This window comes from Strix aluco, chromosome 12 (assembly GCF_031877795.1).
Source record: "Strix aluco isolate bStrAlu1 chromosome 12, bStrAlu1.hap1, whole genome shotgun sequence".
NCBI classification, from domain to species: Eukaryota; Metazoa; Chordata; class Aves; order Strigiformes; family Strigidae; genus Strix; species Strix aluco.
The window spans coordinates 8401365-8418205 of record NC_133942.1 but is presented as its reverse complement, the minus strand read 5'-3'; the positions used below and the strand labels follow the sequence as shown (position 1 = coordinate 8418205).

Below are 16841 nucleotides of genomic sequence, written 5' to 3'. Positions count from 1 at the left end.
GCTTCACAAACTTGAAGGCTGCAGAGGAAATAATCAAAAGAACACCTTGTCAAAACTGTTTCTTCAACCATTTCTTCAACTATTGTTGGGTGCAAAAAAGCTATTTAAAAGAAAAGAAGGGCCACTTCAGAAAAAATCCTCTACTACAGTACTCTACATTTGATCATGGAAGTATTACATCAAAACAAAATCAAAACAAAAGTAGTATGTTTAACACAGGACAGAATATTTACATTGTGCATTGTAAATGTCAAAATATCTAGCTGAGTAAAATACAAGCCTGTGATTCCTCTTTATTCAGTAGAAAACAGCTCTACAGGAAGATTCAAGAGCAACCTTCCTTTTGACTATAAAACGAGTCCACACTCTTAATTTACACATCTACATTAAATTCCTCTCCTCAAGGAAACAGTTTTCTGATTGGGCACCCACTGAGTTTTCAGGACCTAAATAACCTATACCATCAGCCAGCTTTTGGCCAGGATCAAAGTCAGCCAATGGGATGCAGTGCAAGACCTGGAAAAAGTTACAACAGACTTTTTGTCTACTTGCCTTCGCTTTTACTTAATCCAGAAAGTATAATTAGCAAGAAGAAAGCAGCAGCCAAATGAAAGACAATAGATTTAAATACTACAAAAAAAAAATCCTTAGACAAAATATGTGTGTGGGGGGTTTTTTTTTTCCCCCTCAGAGCAGGATTTTAAGACACCACCACCACCTAAAATAAGCATACCTTATTTTTACTAAAAATATTTTTCTTTTTAAAGGAGAACAAAACAATATCTCTGTAGTCTGCTGGATGCTTCACATGAGTGTCTTCAGCTCGATACTGGAGAATACGGGAAGTCTTGTTGATTATCCAATAAGGACTGAACACAGACAAGATCATACGGCTTCCAATTCGCCTAGTATGTATGTAAATATCCACTGTCATCACTGCTGCAGAATGGGATGTGAAACACACAGAAAAAAATTCAGGCATCCCATCACGAATTCTAAGATGCCCATTCCAGTCTTTGCCTTGATATTTTATCAACACAAGCTCCATTATTTCTCCACTGATTCTTGAATGAAAAACATCTGCAGCACTCCCTTCCATCAATTCACGGGCTTCTGCTGTTCCCTGTAGTGAAATTAAAAAGGGGCTAATTAAGTTTTTAATATATAAAATTTAGGTATTCAGAAAACAGCATTTAATTCTTCTCCTGCAGGATGCACATGTTTCGGCTACCTCAGCACCACATGTCCCAGTCTACATGTACAGTGACTTCAAAAACAGATTTGAATTACTAGTTTCTAGATCCTCAATCAAGGCAATGGCACTCTGTTCTAGATTCTGTGACTCTGTGTACTGAAGTACAGTGAAGGTAAGGAAAATTGGAAATAGTGCCATTAAGGTGCTGGACAAAAGTGTAATAAAGATCTAAATGAATGCCACAGCCAGTTATGCGATTAGAATAAAACAGAAAATACTAGGATGATAGTTCTAAATCCTCACACCTTTTCTATTTACGAAAATCACTCAGCTTTCATGAAGACGTAATAGATACTGAAAATACTGAAAGAAGTGGAAAAAGTCTGCGTAGCATCCTGCAAAGAAATCTCCCGATTTGTGAAAGGGAGGCCTCACAACAGTCCTCAGTAAAAAATCAGTGTCAGAATGCAGAGGAGTAGTGTTTTCTACATAGGAAAGTTCCAGAAATTTCAGGTGCTTTTTCTTATGCCTCTCCCTGTGAAACAAAAGATATCTTGCAAAACACAAACAGGGTCTCAGAAGAATGTAAAAGAGAAATACCAATCCAGTACATGATTCACATTTAAGGAGGAACTGGCCAGGTACACCCAAATTAAAAACAAATAGTCCCCAAAACTCTCAGCATCAATCCATCAGATGACTCACTCATTTACAATAGAAAATCCAAAACCAACATTCAGTACCTTCCACACAACATTCACCTCCACTTCTAAGTTAATATAGTCTTAAAAACCAATTAAAGGATTTACAAATAAAACCAGAAAATAATTTACCTCAAGTAGATATCTCAAGGAGTATGGTAAGAGATTCCTCACAGTCAAGGTAGGGTAAAGGTGGATAATGTAGGCAGGATCCCACTCCTCTCCGTAAGTTGAAATAAAATTTAGTTCATCAGGTACAGCTGTTGAGCTGATGATCAGAGGCAAGAAATTTGTCTCCGTGGCTGGGCACTGTAACAAGCACTTTACTTCATTGCTCCTATGTAGCTCTTCCCTCCAGGCAATGTAAGTCGTGGATTCTTTGAACTGACCCTCAAACATTCCTGTTGGTCTAACATATAGATGACACCTGTGGGAAGAAGACAAGGTACAGAATAGCTCTGCACTGACGGCTAACTTCACCCATTTTGAAGTAATTGCTAACATTCTGAAGGGCTTTTGCAGCACACTAGTTACATAATAAAGGTAGCATTTTAGTTTTTACAGCCAGTCAGGAACAGTTCCAAAAGCAAATTTAAGCTCCCACACTAATGCCGTATTTGTGCATCAGTCTCACGCAGAGTAGCCTTACAGAACAGAAAAGGTGTACCTGTACGAATGTAAAGGAATATGAAATTCCTCTTCTGGCTTGGATATGCCAATTGGCTCCAGCAACCTGGAGTCTCCGGCCAGTTTATAGATCATAAATGGGATTGAGAAATGGTTCTTGATCTAGGATCAAAATGCATAATTTTCATTACATTCCTATGGTACAAATTTCTAAAGTAAAAAAGTATGAAGAGCAACAAGGAAAACCAACATTAGTAGACTTAAACTCCTTTGAAAAACAGACTTCTATGCGACTTAGTAAAAAATACAATTCTGAAGGAGAACAATATGCAAGCATATGAGAAAACTATGCTACTTTTAAGTTGCGTGATTTGGAAAACATGCTTAAAATGCCAAGGCACATAAAAAGTACATATTTCAACCTCAATGTTGAAGATATCAGAAAGCCAAAAGTTAAAAGTAAAAACCAAATTTTTCATTTATTAGGAAGACGCACACATACAGAACACAGATAAACATTCATGTAAGAATTAGAGTAAAATACATAATAATTTGCCTTTAAGTAACTTTTTGGAAAAGTATGATCTCAAAATAACGAATTAAGGAAGAAAAGCAAAAGTCACTCAGAGAAGAGCACTGCTTTCAGGTTGTTTCTTTGTTTGTTTTTTTTTTTACCTGCAGAGGCGATCGTACAGTAATAACCTTATTTCCTTCTGCAGCATCTATCTGTACAATGATCGAATCTGAACGATCAGCAAGAAAGTTTCTTATGTTGTACAGTCGTCGACCTGGTTTGGCTATGGGAATGTTTACCATTTCTTCATATCCTTTAAGTTCTAATGCATGAAAATATACAGAAATCTTAATTAGGCAAAACAAATCACATTACCATTTTCTATTAGAGCAATACTTTAGCTTCTCTAAACTCAGCAACAACCAAGATCAAAACACTCTGGCAAAAGCACTTTGAAATGTTATTTGAGCACCACTGAAGGAAAGCTTTAAGAACAGAATATTCTTGAGGACCGCAATTTAGATGATGATTTATACACTGCACAATAAATACACCAAACAAGCAAAGGTATTTGTTGGGTGAGGTGACAAAATGCAACACAGAAGATAATCTCTGTATCATGGTCAAATACCTTCATATGGGATGAGATGGAAAGGAAAAAAACCAGATTATATATTAGTAGTTATTATATGCTATTCTCCTAGAAGTACTTTCTGGCAAAGCAAAAACCATAGAAAAATCATAACTGCTCTCAAGTAACTGGGTAACTACAGAAAGCCAAATGGTAGTAGGGACATGAGAAATGAAGATCCTGTTTAACAGGGCTGGAACCCACAGGCCTATGTCCTAGGGGTCTATAAATGACTCCACTGGAATGTCTTCTATTTCTTCCAAAAGGGAAGAAAAAACATTGTACTTTTCACTCTCTGAAAAATTGGAGAGAAGGAATTTTACATTACTTTAAGAAGTTCAGTAGCTGATTTTTAAAAAAAATTTCCATTAGTATTCAAAAGTAATTTCAACACAATGTACTTCCCCTGAATTTTGATCACATTGAATTTAACCATGTTGACTCCCCTATCTTCCCATTCACAACATAATACCTAAATTTAAAGAGAAGGTGGAGCTTTCTTGTCGGTACACTGCAGACAACTTTCCTCGTTGGGGCGCTTCAAAAACAGAGTATTCCAGTTCAATGTTCTGACCGATTTCTACATCGTTCATGTTTTCTTTTTCAACTGAACCAACTATCCGGAAATTGGAGCTAGGAAGCACTTTGAGAGGAACACCTAGGGCATTTTTCACTATGAAAGGTGCTGTCTCTTTAAAGGAGTAGTCAAACGTGGATGCAGTCCCTTCTGAAAATGCCTGTAATTAACAACATATATAATACGTCATACATAAATAGCCACAATAACACATATATAATGTCTTTAAAAGACAGTTCCCAGAAACTACCTTTTTAAAGAAAAAAAAAAATAGCAATACCTATGCTTTTTATAGTAGTATTTCAGGGAAGTAAAGGTTATTTTCAGAAATTTTCGTTATTATTCTGTGATTTACAGCAAATGTTGATGCTACAATAAGCATTCATGCTCTTCATAAGGAAGTTTTTACAGTTGTTGCATTGTAAGAGGAAAAAAAAAAGACCTGGGACACAGAGGTCCATGTACATACTTCATATGTAACCACAATTTATGCTTGCAAACATTTGTTTAATTACACAAATGCCATGGTAACTGACTGCCAATATAGACTTACAGTCTAAGTTCTCTAAGTACTAACTCAGAAAACTCTTGCTCACTTACAATTAAAAAATAAATAGGCATAAGTCACACTCTGTAAAAATAGCTTGATTTGGTAACCAAAATTTAATTCCCCCATAAAAAAAAGGGGGGGAAAAAGCCGAGGACATTCATAAGCACACCTACTATCACAGCAAAAAGAAGGGGAAAAAAAGTATTTTTAGCACACTGGACATTCCACTCCTACAGCTGAAAGGCCAATCCTAAATTGAACACTTTTCTTAGTATTCTATTAAGGACAAAAAGATAGAAGGGAAGTAAATTTCTCTTAATATTTCAGAAAAAGGATTGCAGGAAATAGTTGTGTTTATTGGAGGGTTTTATTTTCATTCAGCCTGCTTGTAGGACTGTTCCTTAAGTCCTGCATAAGCACATAAGCATTCTTCTAAAATGGAAACTGCTTCTTTCAAAAGCTGGCATCACCTTTTTGTTAACTCTAAAGGACTAATCAGAGTAAAACAGCTCTGCCCTGATAGATAACATTTGTCAGGGCTGCAGAATAGTCATTGGCTTGTGACAAGCAAGCACAAAAGAATTATTTTTAAAAAAATCAGAACTTCCTACAGAAACACATAATTTGGCACCTTCTGCCTGTTAGCACTACCTTGGCTAAATTACTGAAAACAGCAAGACAACATTTGGATATTGTTATATTCATTGTATCCTTCGAAGAAATGTTAACTGCAGTTTGCGGCTCAGGAAGAACAATGAAATCATCCCCAGGCATCAAACTTCTCTCTTGAACAGGGTTAGTCTTCATCTAAAACAAAAATTTCATTAGGCAATTATAAACACATAGATTACTTTTCTCCTATGTTAAAACAGGAAAAAACTTGACCTACACTTGACAAATTGGTCAAGCAAAGGGAAGCCTACTTTACCTTGTAAATCTTAGACACCTTAAACAAACATGGAAATTTAATACCAACACTGAAGGCAAGCAAGTCATTTTCTTTCCCCTCTGTATGTGTGGTCACACACTACATTTTGCCCAGGCACTAGGCAATTAACATTATTCATAAAAACCTTAAGATGTCTGAAGACTGATTTTCTTTTTCCTTGTGAAATTGCATAGCTCCCTCAAAGCAACAGCATTCAAAAGGTCAATGTTCTGTCACAAAACTTTTAAGAAACAGCTATTTCACGTAGTTTCAAGTATGTTTACATACTTCCAGCTTTAAACTCCATTGCTTCTTTCCTCCTTCAATTCGTTCAATAAGTGGCTCCCACACTGCATAGGTTTCATTGTAATAATGAATCTAAAGAAAGAATTAAAATTAAATAAGGCATCTAAAAATAAAGGACTGAGTTCCTTCCAATAGCATTTAGTATGAAAAATATTAATAACAAAGCAATCAATCTTCCTTTCACATTTTGGAGCTCTAGCATTAACTTTTAATGGCTTCAAAAATTAACACACAGAAGTGTAATATATCATATATTTTTCATGACAATTTTTGAAGAACTGACCACCTTGCTTGCTTTTAGAGCAACTAGACAGCCTGGTAACTCCATATCTTTTTAACACTTTCACTTAATATAATGCAGTCCCTATCCTCTCCTACACTGAGAGAATGACTGAGATCAGAAACTTCAATGCTGCAAGTACTTCACTGTACTATGAAATAACAATTAGTCTGAGAAACTTTAGTCCTAATCTGGTCTACTGGAACAATTCATCTAACTCATAGCCTAAGTCAAGTTTTTACTTCACTTCAGCCACTGCAAATCTGAACACAAGTTGTGGAACAAGTAAGTTCTGGATGCTCCCTTTCACCTGGTTGTATGAAATTTTAGCATGCTGCCTCTGTAAGAGACTTATACCATCCCAGAATTTACCATAGCTGGGGGAAAAGAGTTGCAATAGCTGGCAAAACAAATACGGTGTGATCACAAGCCAAGATGCAGAGAAGATTTTGAGAAAAAAGCTTAACTTCCATCTTACCAATAAACACAATGCTAGAGAAACAAAGAGGTGGGCAATAACGAGTTAAATACGATTATTCAACTAAGCCAAGCTCATTGTTCAAACAGCAAAAAGTAAATACGCAAAAAAAAGTAGAGAAATAGAAAGGACTAGATTATTCCACAGTAGCAAATGCCACTAAAATCTACTACTGATGCAGTTTCTGTAAAAACCACATTATGCTCAGTCATACTTGCCTGAGTACTCAAGAATTCTTAAGGGCATTACAATTTAAACTTATAATTAATCACATAGAAAGTGTTCTAAAAAGTTACTTGAACATTATGAAACAAGCGTTTTAAACTGGTAACGATTTGATTCCACGTACCTCCAGCGACATATCAGCAGTGACCTCCATCAGCGAGGACCAGTTTTTAAGGACACCTGAAAACACAGATTCCACTAACAATAAAGGGACAGTACGATGTCCCAGACCACATTCCAAGGTGATCTGAACCGATTTCACTACAACGTCGAATTTCTCTTGTTTCAGAACATGTTCACGGTCCCTAAAACTTTCTGTTGCTTCTGTGGCTACATCAACACCAAGAAACCAAGCATTGCACTGATCTATAGGCTTCACTTGCCACAAATTCTCAGAAACTTCAGTTGCTCCTCTAGAATCCTCTTCTGCTGCTTTGGGTTTTATGGCAGCCATAATGGTCATCACTGTGTTCAGAATTATTGGTGAGATCTTGAACAAAGCAAAAAAAAACCTTTATAGCTCAGAATATTTTAAAACTGATTAACATACAAAACATGATAAATGGAAAAGGTAAATAACTCTTGGGTTCCTCCATACAGGTACACAGCATTAACAGACCTTGTAAGAGATAAAACTTAAATTCCAAGCTAAAGAAATAGAATGCACTCATGGACCTCCTCTTATTTTCCTTTCCTACACAATCACACAAGCTAAAGAACAAAATTCTCAGATTGGAAATTTCATTTTTACTGATATGTTGTACTCCCATAACATTACTCAATATCAACCTTTTTCCTACTACACTGTAAAATGTGAAATTGTTTTTAAGATCTTCAAGGTGTTCAAAAAAGTATGCTTGCAGAGTTATGTACACCACCATTTTGATTAGGAGTACAGTACATCTGTCAAAAGCTTTATGCTTAGGAACACATTCCTATTGCTTACCATTTAGGACTTCACCACTGACCATCTTTTCAGATCACAAATGAAAATCTGTGTACTTCTTATAGGAGAATTAGCAAATTACTTTCAGACAGACCTTTATTACAGACACAAATATTAATTTACCTGTCAAGACAAGGTATTTTACATTGCATATTATTCTGGAAATCACATTAACAGCCTTAAATTTACATGCTGTTGTGTGCATGCTCCTGCTTATAAGTCTCTCTGAAGAGAAAAATAGTGGTGGTGGCAGCAGGGGGAAGGTTTGCTTCATAAATTTAGAAGAAACTAACAGGAGAAATCCTAGTATCTGAATATTTAAATTAGTCCCTTTTTGCCAAGAGATTGCCAAAACAAGGAACATGTCATGATTTTTCCCAACACAGGACAGCCCTAAATAGGATAAATGCCTATTTCTGGAATTAAAGTAATGGGGAAAATGTAAATTGTCAATAGCTCTATGTAAATTAAAAAAAAAAAACCCAAGCTACAGCTTGAGAAACACACCTGTTCTTCCAAACACAGCTTTAATAATCTTACCTTTATAGTAACTTCTTCTATTGTTACTACCACAGTTTGTAACCCTGAGACATGCATCATATTTTCCATGACCAAAGAACATGGCTGTAACACCTGAGTGAAAAACATAATTTGATTATTAAGGTAACTCCTGGAATCTAACCTTTTCAAAAGGTCTTGTATTTTTTAATCCTATAGGCCAAAGGGATACTGATTCCATAAAGCAACAACACGTTTCAGAGTACCAGCATTCTTTCTGTAGCATCACTGTGCTTCATTCCAACATACAAATTTGCACAAGAGCGATTTTGTACTGGAAGGTTAAAAGTTAGTGAACTAAAATCTCTTGACAGAAGGCTTAAAAAACAAACAAAACCAAAATCCAACACACAGACAGACTGATGGTATAGTCAAAAACCCCACAAATCCTTAAGAAAACTACATTCATAAATAAAGATACCATGTGCGAGATGAGCCACACAGGCCACCTTTGTGGCTCAGTGCTCCCTGCCAGGAACGAGTAGATGAAGTTCCAGATGACATGCTGATCACCATACTCTACTGCAACAAGTAAACAAAGTTGCAGAGAGGTAGTCTTAGTCTTCAAAACCCCTCATGCAATTTCTTCACTAAGAAACTTCAATTTATAAACGCACTACACAGGCTTTAGACAGAGCTCTATGTGATGAAGTCTTGCACCTCTGATAAAAGATTCACCTTTAAATGGCATACCACAGATCCACAGTCCTATCTTATCTTCATAATAATCGATACGAAACTGAATCTTCTCGGTGCTATGGATATGCCAATTAAAGGACACCTGCCAACACTTCTCATTACTTTTTTCATTATGAAAAACAAGTTTTCTTACTGTAGTAACACTCTTGTCTTGTTTTTCTTTGAGAAAGGCACAGGCCAACACTTTGAAACCCTTTACTTGAGCAGTCATCCTTTGTGCAAGCTTTCCAGATGTCAGGGAAAAGTCACATTGGAAGGAAACTTTTAAGGCAGGAGCATCAGCATTGGTCAAATTAGCAACAAATACAATTTCTGGATCCATGATCACAGCTTTTACTGTCATATTCGGCCGTACAGATATTTCTGTGAAAATAAGTAAAAAAAACCCTTGAATATAACGGGATTGAAAGCAGTATTATGTACATAATACCTAAACCATGCATGAAAATTGCTATGATTTTAGAGGTACAAATTTAACAAATAATGTCTTAATTTCTTCAGGAATACTTTGCTGAAACTGAATATCACAGAGTGTCCAGAAATCAGCAGTAAACTGGTCAGAAGTCATGTTTTGAAGAAACTGTTTGTTTCAATATTGTAAAAAGACGGTATTAGTTCTATACACTGTAGTCAACCTAAACACCGTCTCTACAAAGCCAAGTTGGAAATAATTATCTTCTGGCTCAAAAACTAAAGTAGCTAACTTTAGAGTGAAGATTTACTAATTTAAAACAAATTAGCAATATACAATTTCTTGGTTAAATACACAAGTCAGTCCCCAAATAGGAGAGAATCATACTATGTTTATTTCAGTTAAAAGCAAGACTCTCTTTGGTTCTCAATGATAGGCAGTATAGCAGTGTGTGACCCTCCTGCACACTAACACTTGCTGGAAGTATTGGAATATCACACCTATGCAACGGAACAGGTGCCAAGTTGAGGCTTGGTGCACTACAGGAAAAGCAAAGAAAGCTAGGCATCATGGGTTGCAGCCAGCAACACATTTGGGTAGTCCTGAGTAGTCCCTGGAAGTGGCATTTTTCTGGAGTGTGTACCATTCCTCCCTCATCACAGGACTTGTGAGTATCTCCAACAAGAGACAAGCGCTGACATCACTAGGGCAATTCATAAAACCTAAGGCTCACTCCCAGCCCTCCGCCAAGTTCCTGGAAATAAAGGGAGGGCTGTTGGGAACCAGCTAGACAACACAATGCACAGATTAGTCTGACCACAACTCAGGCAAGCCTAGCAATCTCTTAACACCAAACAGAAAAACCCTCAGAAGTGGTCTTTCTCACCCATCATGCTTTACCTTCAGCCTTCAATCAAAAAGAGGAAAACTGTTCATCACAAACTTAAGTCTTCCATAACCAAACTGAAATAATAACCAACAGCTTTAAAATACACAGCTCACAGAAGTAAGGGTAAGACATTCTTCGTCGCTCACCTTTACAGAGTAAGTTAAGGAAGTAAAAATAACAACTGCTATCTACATGGCGATTTCTACCCTAAAGATCCTTCCTTTGTGATATTACATGGGTAAAAATCCAGTTTAGCATGAGTGATTTTCAATATTTAGCCCTGCTGGAGAGCACAACTCCACTACTTAACACAGCAGTTTTAGAACTACTACCGCTTACAACAATCTATGGTACCAGTAGCCAATTCACACGTTGGAAAGGAATAAACTCATTTCTTAAGTCTGATAGCAAGATAGCATCTTGAAAACTTTTGGATGGTTTATTTTCAGTATGAAGTCTGTAAAGGAGGGGAGTGAGGGTTGGGGGTAGAAATCAGTTGTACAGACCTGTTTCTGGCTTGGATTTCCCAGAAGCAACATGCTTTAATTGGAACTGTGCAGATCTTTCAGTTGAGGATGTCGGCATAGAGTTAATGAAAAAATCTGCTACTGTCAACAAAAACTCCATACTGGCACATATGTACAGCTTGTCAAGGACAGCAACGACTTCAGTTCCATTTTTATCCTGCTTGTAGCTTATATCTATCATAGAACTGTCATTTGTGTCATCTTTCTTGTCTATCATTCTGGAAAACAAGTTTAATAAGAAATATTTCAAACATCCTAACACACAGATCTAGAAAAACAAGGATGCGTAAGTAGTGCCATTTTTTCTCCCCATGCCATCTATAAATAAGAATTACAACATAAACAATCAGCGTTTCCTCCAGAAATAAGAGGGTATAGACTTCTCCAACAGAAGAGTAATTTCAATTTAAAATTTGTGTGCTACAGTTTTGGAACTACATATGTGGCACGTAACAATCAGACTAAAGTTTCAGTGCATAGAACTCTCTAGCTAAGGCTGGTTGCACTCTACTCAGCTGTTCTAACAGTTTACTGTAACACTCAAGCTTCCCAGGTGGGGTATTTTTTTGGGATAACCTAGGAAATCAATGTATAAAAAAAGATATTTGCTTAACATTATTAAAATTACATCATTCATCGCAACAGACAACCCTACTAAGTTTTATCGATCCCATATGAAGCAAAGTATAGAACAAGGAAACAGCCTTTCCTCACAAAGTTGCACGTAATTTTTTCATTTCTGATGCATTCAAACTTACCTTGCAGTCACATTCTGAATTCCTTCTCTGAGATCATCCAGGGTACATGCCTTGAGTTTAACATTAATATCCACTGAGCCATCTGAAAACATCTTTCCTGATGATGCCATGAGATGCAGCTGGAGTTCACCAAGGCGTAATTTGTCACTATGCAGCGAAAGCAGAGACTTCTACATAATGAGAAATAGTAGGACTAGTTATCACAGAACAAGCTAATAAGCACGTTTCCCTTGCTGCTAGCCACGGGAATTTTGATCCATGAATTGAAGGATCTGATTAGCCTGTTGCTATCATCAGTCCTCCAATCATACAAATTAGTCCAAGAAACTCACTGAGAAAACAGAAAAAACAAGTTGGGTTGTAGTAAAGTTTCTTCACCGCACTTCTAGCAGTTGTTCAAAATATGTGACCAAAGGATAATCTGTCTGAACTCTGAACCTTCTACCAGCAGATCCCTCTGCTCCCATCACACCAACTCATTTACAACCAGGACCTCAGCAATAAGCAAAAAAGGCATGAAGACGAAATGAAAATAAAATCCCATAACAGTGTGTTTGTTCCCCATGACACTTATTTCACAAGAACTTTCTAAAATTAAATCCCTCATATAAAAAGCACCACAAGTTCCTGCATTATGGTTATTCTAAATACAAAGCTACCACACATTCACTATATACCAAGACTTAACAGAAGCACCTTCACATCTGGACAAAAATGATATTAAATCATAAAAGCAAGGCAACACTGCACGTATTTCTCTTCCCTTTTCTGCACAGGAAGGATGTTCATTATTGCTCACACTCAGGGATACGCAAGACGGAAGTATGGGCCATGTACCTCTTGGATCTCCTTAGTAACTATATAGGCACCATGCACAGAACTAGAATCATCTAAGCTAGCACTTCCTGCTTTTCAAATTTTCATTTGTATTTTGGCTAACTGGAATCAAGGCTTCAATGACCAAATCTAATGGTGGGTGGTTTTGGTTGTTGGTTTATTACTTGTTTTCAGTGTGGTTTTTAGAAATGTACTTATGAGCTTCAAATTAAGGATATTCTCTGCCCATAAAACCTTAGAGTTCCAGGATAAATACTGTAAGCTCTGTGAGGCAAGCATTACAAAGTCAACACAACCAATGGAACATTTTGTTTTATTATCCTGAGTTCTGTCTGTGTGAGAAGCCTAAGTTCCCCACCCCATCTGTACGGTAAAAGCTTTGTTACAAACCTGATTCACACCACTATTGTAGAGAGTAACTGAAAGTGACTCAAAATTAAAGTCAAATTTAAGCGTTGTATAACATTCTGCAGAAGACTGAACTGTAGAAAGATCTTTTTGTCCAAAAGCAAGAAGAGGACCTGTTAGTGAAAAGAAAATATTTTTACATGTCTTTAGAACACTGGGGCTTGGTGGTGGTTTTGGGATAGGGTTTTTTTGGGAGGGTTTTTTTGGTTTTTTAAATTTAAGATCAGAAAGTCACTAAAAGGAGGAAAAGCTCTAAATCCAGAAGACTACTCAGAACAATTTGCACTTGTATTTATTCAGTATCACTTTGTTTTATTCAATGCATGCTAAAATTACCTAGCACAGAGGGGGTTAAGAACCTTAAAAAAAGCTGTGATTAATTTACTGCAGTTCTTCATTTGCTTTAATGAAGAACTACATAAAGTACTAAGACTGCTCAAGAAGTCTGCACTACTCTCTCTTCCTTCCAGTTTCTTCTCATAGTATAGCAATTCAACTATTGGTAGAACAGCAATTTTTTGACATTGAGAATGTTAAGTTTTGGACAACAAAAGATTTTCACAAAGTGTTAATATTTCATCCAGAGACATACACTGTTTACATTAACACACTATTTGAATACTAATAATATCCTTGATGGTTATAATTCTACATTAACATTCTGGGGTAGTTGGTTTGGCTTTCTTCTTTTTTAAACCACCTGCTATTTATAAGATTCATTGATATAGACTAAAGAATACCACCCTATAAAAGACAGATTGAAAAAACACGCTACAAAAACTTTTGACCATCAACAGCTTGCACTCTATGTATGTGCATACATTCTCACTTATAACTTTTCATGTACACAGTACATATGTAACAATTAAGAAAAAGATTTTATTTACACACATTTAAGTGCTTCAGATAATATGATGTTTGAATTTGAAGAAGTCCTCTGCCTAAACATATTAAGCTTTTGAATTGAACTTACCCTCACAGATATCAGATTCATTTGGAACTTTCCCTTTTTTAAATATCTGCGTATCTTCAATGTTCTCTTGCACAGTATTTGGCTGGGAAGAAGCCCCTCCAAGGTTTTCAAGTAAAATTTTCATGACAACAGTTAGATCATCTTCACTGAGTGCAATCTGTAAAGTGATAAACCCACAGCTTCATTTTTGGTGACAGTATTTCTTTCCAATACAGTGTGTGAATGTTGAAAAGAAACAACATGCTGCTTTCACCATAAACAAGCTGTCTAGTCGAAATGATCCTGGCCAAAACACCCTAAATAATTTGCCCATTTTTCCTAAAATATCATTTGTTACTTGTTATGAACAGGAGTTACAACAAGAACTAACACTCTGCATGACAAACACTTTCTAGTCTTGTAAAGGCTCTCTGCCTGCTAAAAATATGAGTAATTGATTATCATAATCACTCCTTAACAATTCAGTAATCCAGAAATATAACCAGATAACGTTAAATCCAAGATTTACATTCTATATACTAAAGCAACTATCATTCAAGTAAGCCTTTAAAGAGTTAATGAATCTGAATCAAATTATAACATAACATGATCACAAAAAAAAAGCAGTATTAAGTGACAAAATGTACTCACTTAGCCCATAATACACCGTGTTAGAATATTTTTTCTACTTTTTTTTTTTTTAACTGGTAGTCCTTCAATATGTTACTTCTCTGTGCTTCACCAGTGCTACATTTGGCCACAGCACAGATACAGGAATGAAATAGGACTCATGAACAACTAAAAGGCCTGCCTAGTCAGTTTTTACTGACTTAAATCCATATGGTTAATGTAGAAAAACAAAGTAAAGCCCTCCCTTTGCAAAGATATAATTTTGAACTGTTGTATATTTAGAGATCCATACCAACCCTTTTGATTTCTAATAAATCTACTGAACACTCAAATAACCTACATATTACAGGTTAAACAATTTAGAATCTTAAACCTAGATTTTAAATGCTAAATCAACAGGTAACCTCAATGACTTTACTGACTCTTGAGTCAAAGGACAGCTCCAACAGACTCCCAAAAAATAAAAATAGGTTTTATTCCATTTGTATGCAGATACCCCTAAACTATTCAGTATACAGTATCAAAACTCTAACAGATCTATACACCGGACAGTCAAAGTGGAAGTCTTTTAACATTCTGTATAGAATACAAACTGCAACGAGTCTACAAGCTCCTTAACTACGTTAAGTGCTATTCTAGGAATATATGTAACTTTTGATGTAGCTCTGATTTGCCATGATTTTACCTGCATTGGTTTTAGGTCTCCTTTGATACCAATAGCTGGGGTTTTATGATACCAAGTTGCTGCTAAATTTCTCTGGACCAGTAAAGTCAAACTCACAGGATGCAGAATTTCAGAATCTGGTTGAGAATCTGTGCATATAATGCATCTACAAAAGACAGTGGAGGCAGCAGAGGAAAAATACTTAGTAGTTGCAGAATCCTAAATAGTATCACACTACTCTAGCAGAATTATGGGTATACTTATTCTTAAATTAATAATAACGTGTGCTTCCATGCACTTATGTCCAGGTATGCTACTTAAGATGAACTCAAGTACTATCCCATCATTCCTTTCTTTCCAAGAAGTTTTAGAGACTGTGGACATGTGTCCCTACCTAAAAGCACTGCTAAACTTAGTTGGGGGGCAGGGGTGAGTTTACAGGTTTAGCATGTTTTCATGGCCTATCATCTTTAAATAACAGAACAATGCTGCATATGGAACACGGACCCGTTTTCTTTACAAACACATCTCAACTCAGAAGAAAACTCCATGTATACCTTGATAATTTCAAATGAGTTAGCTGCACATCCATGTTGTCAATGACTGGTGGAAGAGAAGATTCATCTGAAGACACCAGTTTAAATTCATTCTGAACTCTGATTAAGCCAAGATCAGCTACCAAAGCATTATATGAAGTTGAAGATTCAGGAACAACTATAACTGGAGCTTTCAAGTTGACATCCATTAAGAGGCGGAAGCTCTTTTTAGCAAAGTCTTTCATGCTGGAAGCAGCCATTTCTGCTGCCTGGACAGTGACTGCAGTCACTGCTTCTTGTGCCGTTTGGAAATTGTTTAGGAAGTTCTATTGATAGGTAGTGAAAAAAAGTTAGAGTTCTATCAGAGCAAATAAGCCTCGCAAAAAGGGCAAGCCCCAGGCAAAATATAAGTTTAAGAAAAACAGTACAGTTGTAGCAGAAATAAGAAAATTCTAATTCAACCATGCAAGTTTCAAAAGAGAAAAAGGTTAAAATCATGCACAAGCTAAGACATTGCTTACCTATTTAATTTTTAAGATATTATTGAAGTTATCAACTCAATTCATTACTTGTTTTGTCATCCTTCTCCTTAGTCATCATTCTTCTATAAAGCAGTACAACTTAAGTGACACTTCTTCAGCAAAATACCTCTGTATGCTCGTACATCAGCTCACCGTAAGGCACAGGTCACAAAGGGCTGATTACACTTTATTTTATGAAAAAACTTTGAATGTCAAGAACAGAACTGAAACTAACATCTTACCAAGAGAGACATGAAGAATTTATGTAGGTAAATTATTTGGATGCAGCCCACTTTCAGAGACATTTTACCATCCACCCTTGACATATCAGCGTAGGCTTCCCCTGCAGTGGCATCTGGATAAAGTGACATGTGAAATCTAAACACTTCATCTCCCATTATGGAGACAGCCTAGAAGATTAAGTCCATATAGTTAATACTCCCAGGCAGTAATCTGCAATAGAATTATTGCTTAAGTTATCAAACAAGAAAT

The 16841-nt window shown here is 36.3% G+C and overlaps 1 protein-coding gene across 5 annotated transcripts in view; it reads right to left on the bottom strand.

The window, feature by feature from the left end:
- VPS13C (vacuolar protein sorting 13 homolog C) overlaps positions 1 to 16841 on the bottom strand; it is a 97693-nt gene that overhangs the window by 31277 nt on the left and 49575 nt on the right. For all 5 annotated transcript variants that reach the window (XM_074837637.1, XM_074837638.1, XM_074837639.1 and 2 more), the window contains 17 exons: positions 16592 to 16759; positions 15850 to 16154; positions 15314 to 15458; positions 14020 to 14176; positions 13029 to 13159; positions 11802 to 11971; positions 11023 to 11261; positions 9349 to 9578; positions 8499 to 8591; positions 7137 to 7502; positions 6012 to 6101; positions 5447 to 5602; positions 4141 to 4405; positions 3199 to 3359; positions 2564 to 2685; positions 2029 to 2323; positions 734 to 1123 (listed from right to left, as the gene is read on the bottom strand). In XM_074837637.1, the coding sequence (XP_074693738.1) occupies positions 734 to 1123; positions 2029 to 2323; positions 2564 to 2685; positions 3199 to 3359; positions 4141 to 4405; positions 5447 to 5602; positions 6012 to 6101; positions 7137 to 7502; positions 8499 to 8591; positions 9349 to 9578; positions 11023 to 11261; positions 11802 to 11971; positions 13029 to 13159; positions 14020 to 14176; positions 15314 to 15458; positions 15850 to 16154; positions 16592 to 16759 (3483 nt within the window). The remainder of the gene's footprint in view (positions 1 to 733; positions 1124 to 2028; positions 2324 to 2563; positions 2686 to 3198; positions 3360 to 4140; positions 4406 to 5446; positions 5603 to 6011; positions 6102 to 7136; positions 7503 to 8498; positions 8592 to 9348; positions 9579 to 11022; positions 11262 to 11801; positions 11972 to 13028; positions 13160 to 14019; positions 14177 to 15313; positions 15459 to 15849; positions 16155 to 16591; positions 16760 to 16841) is intronic.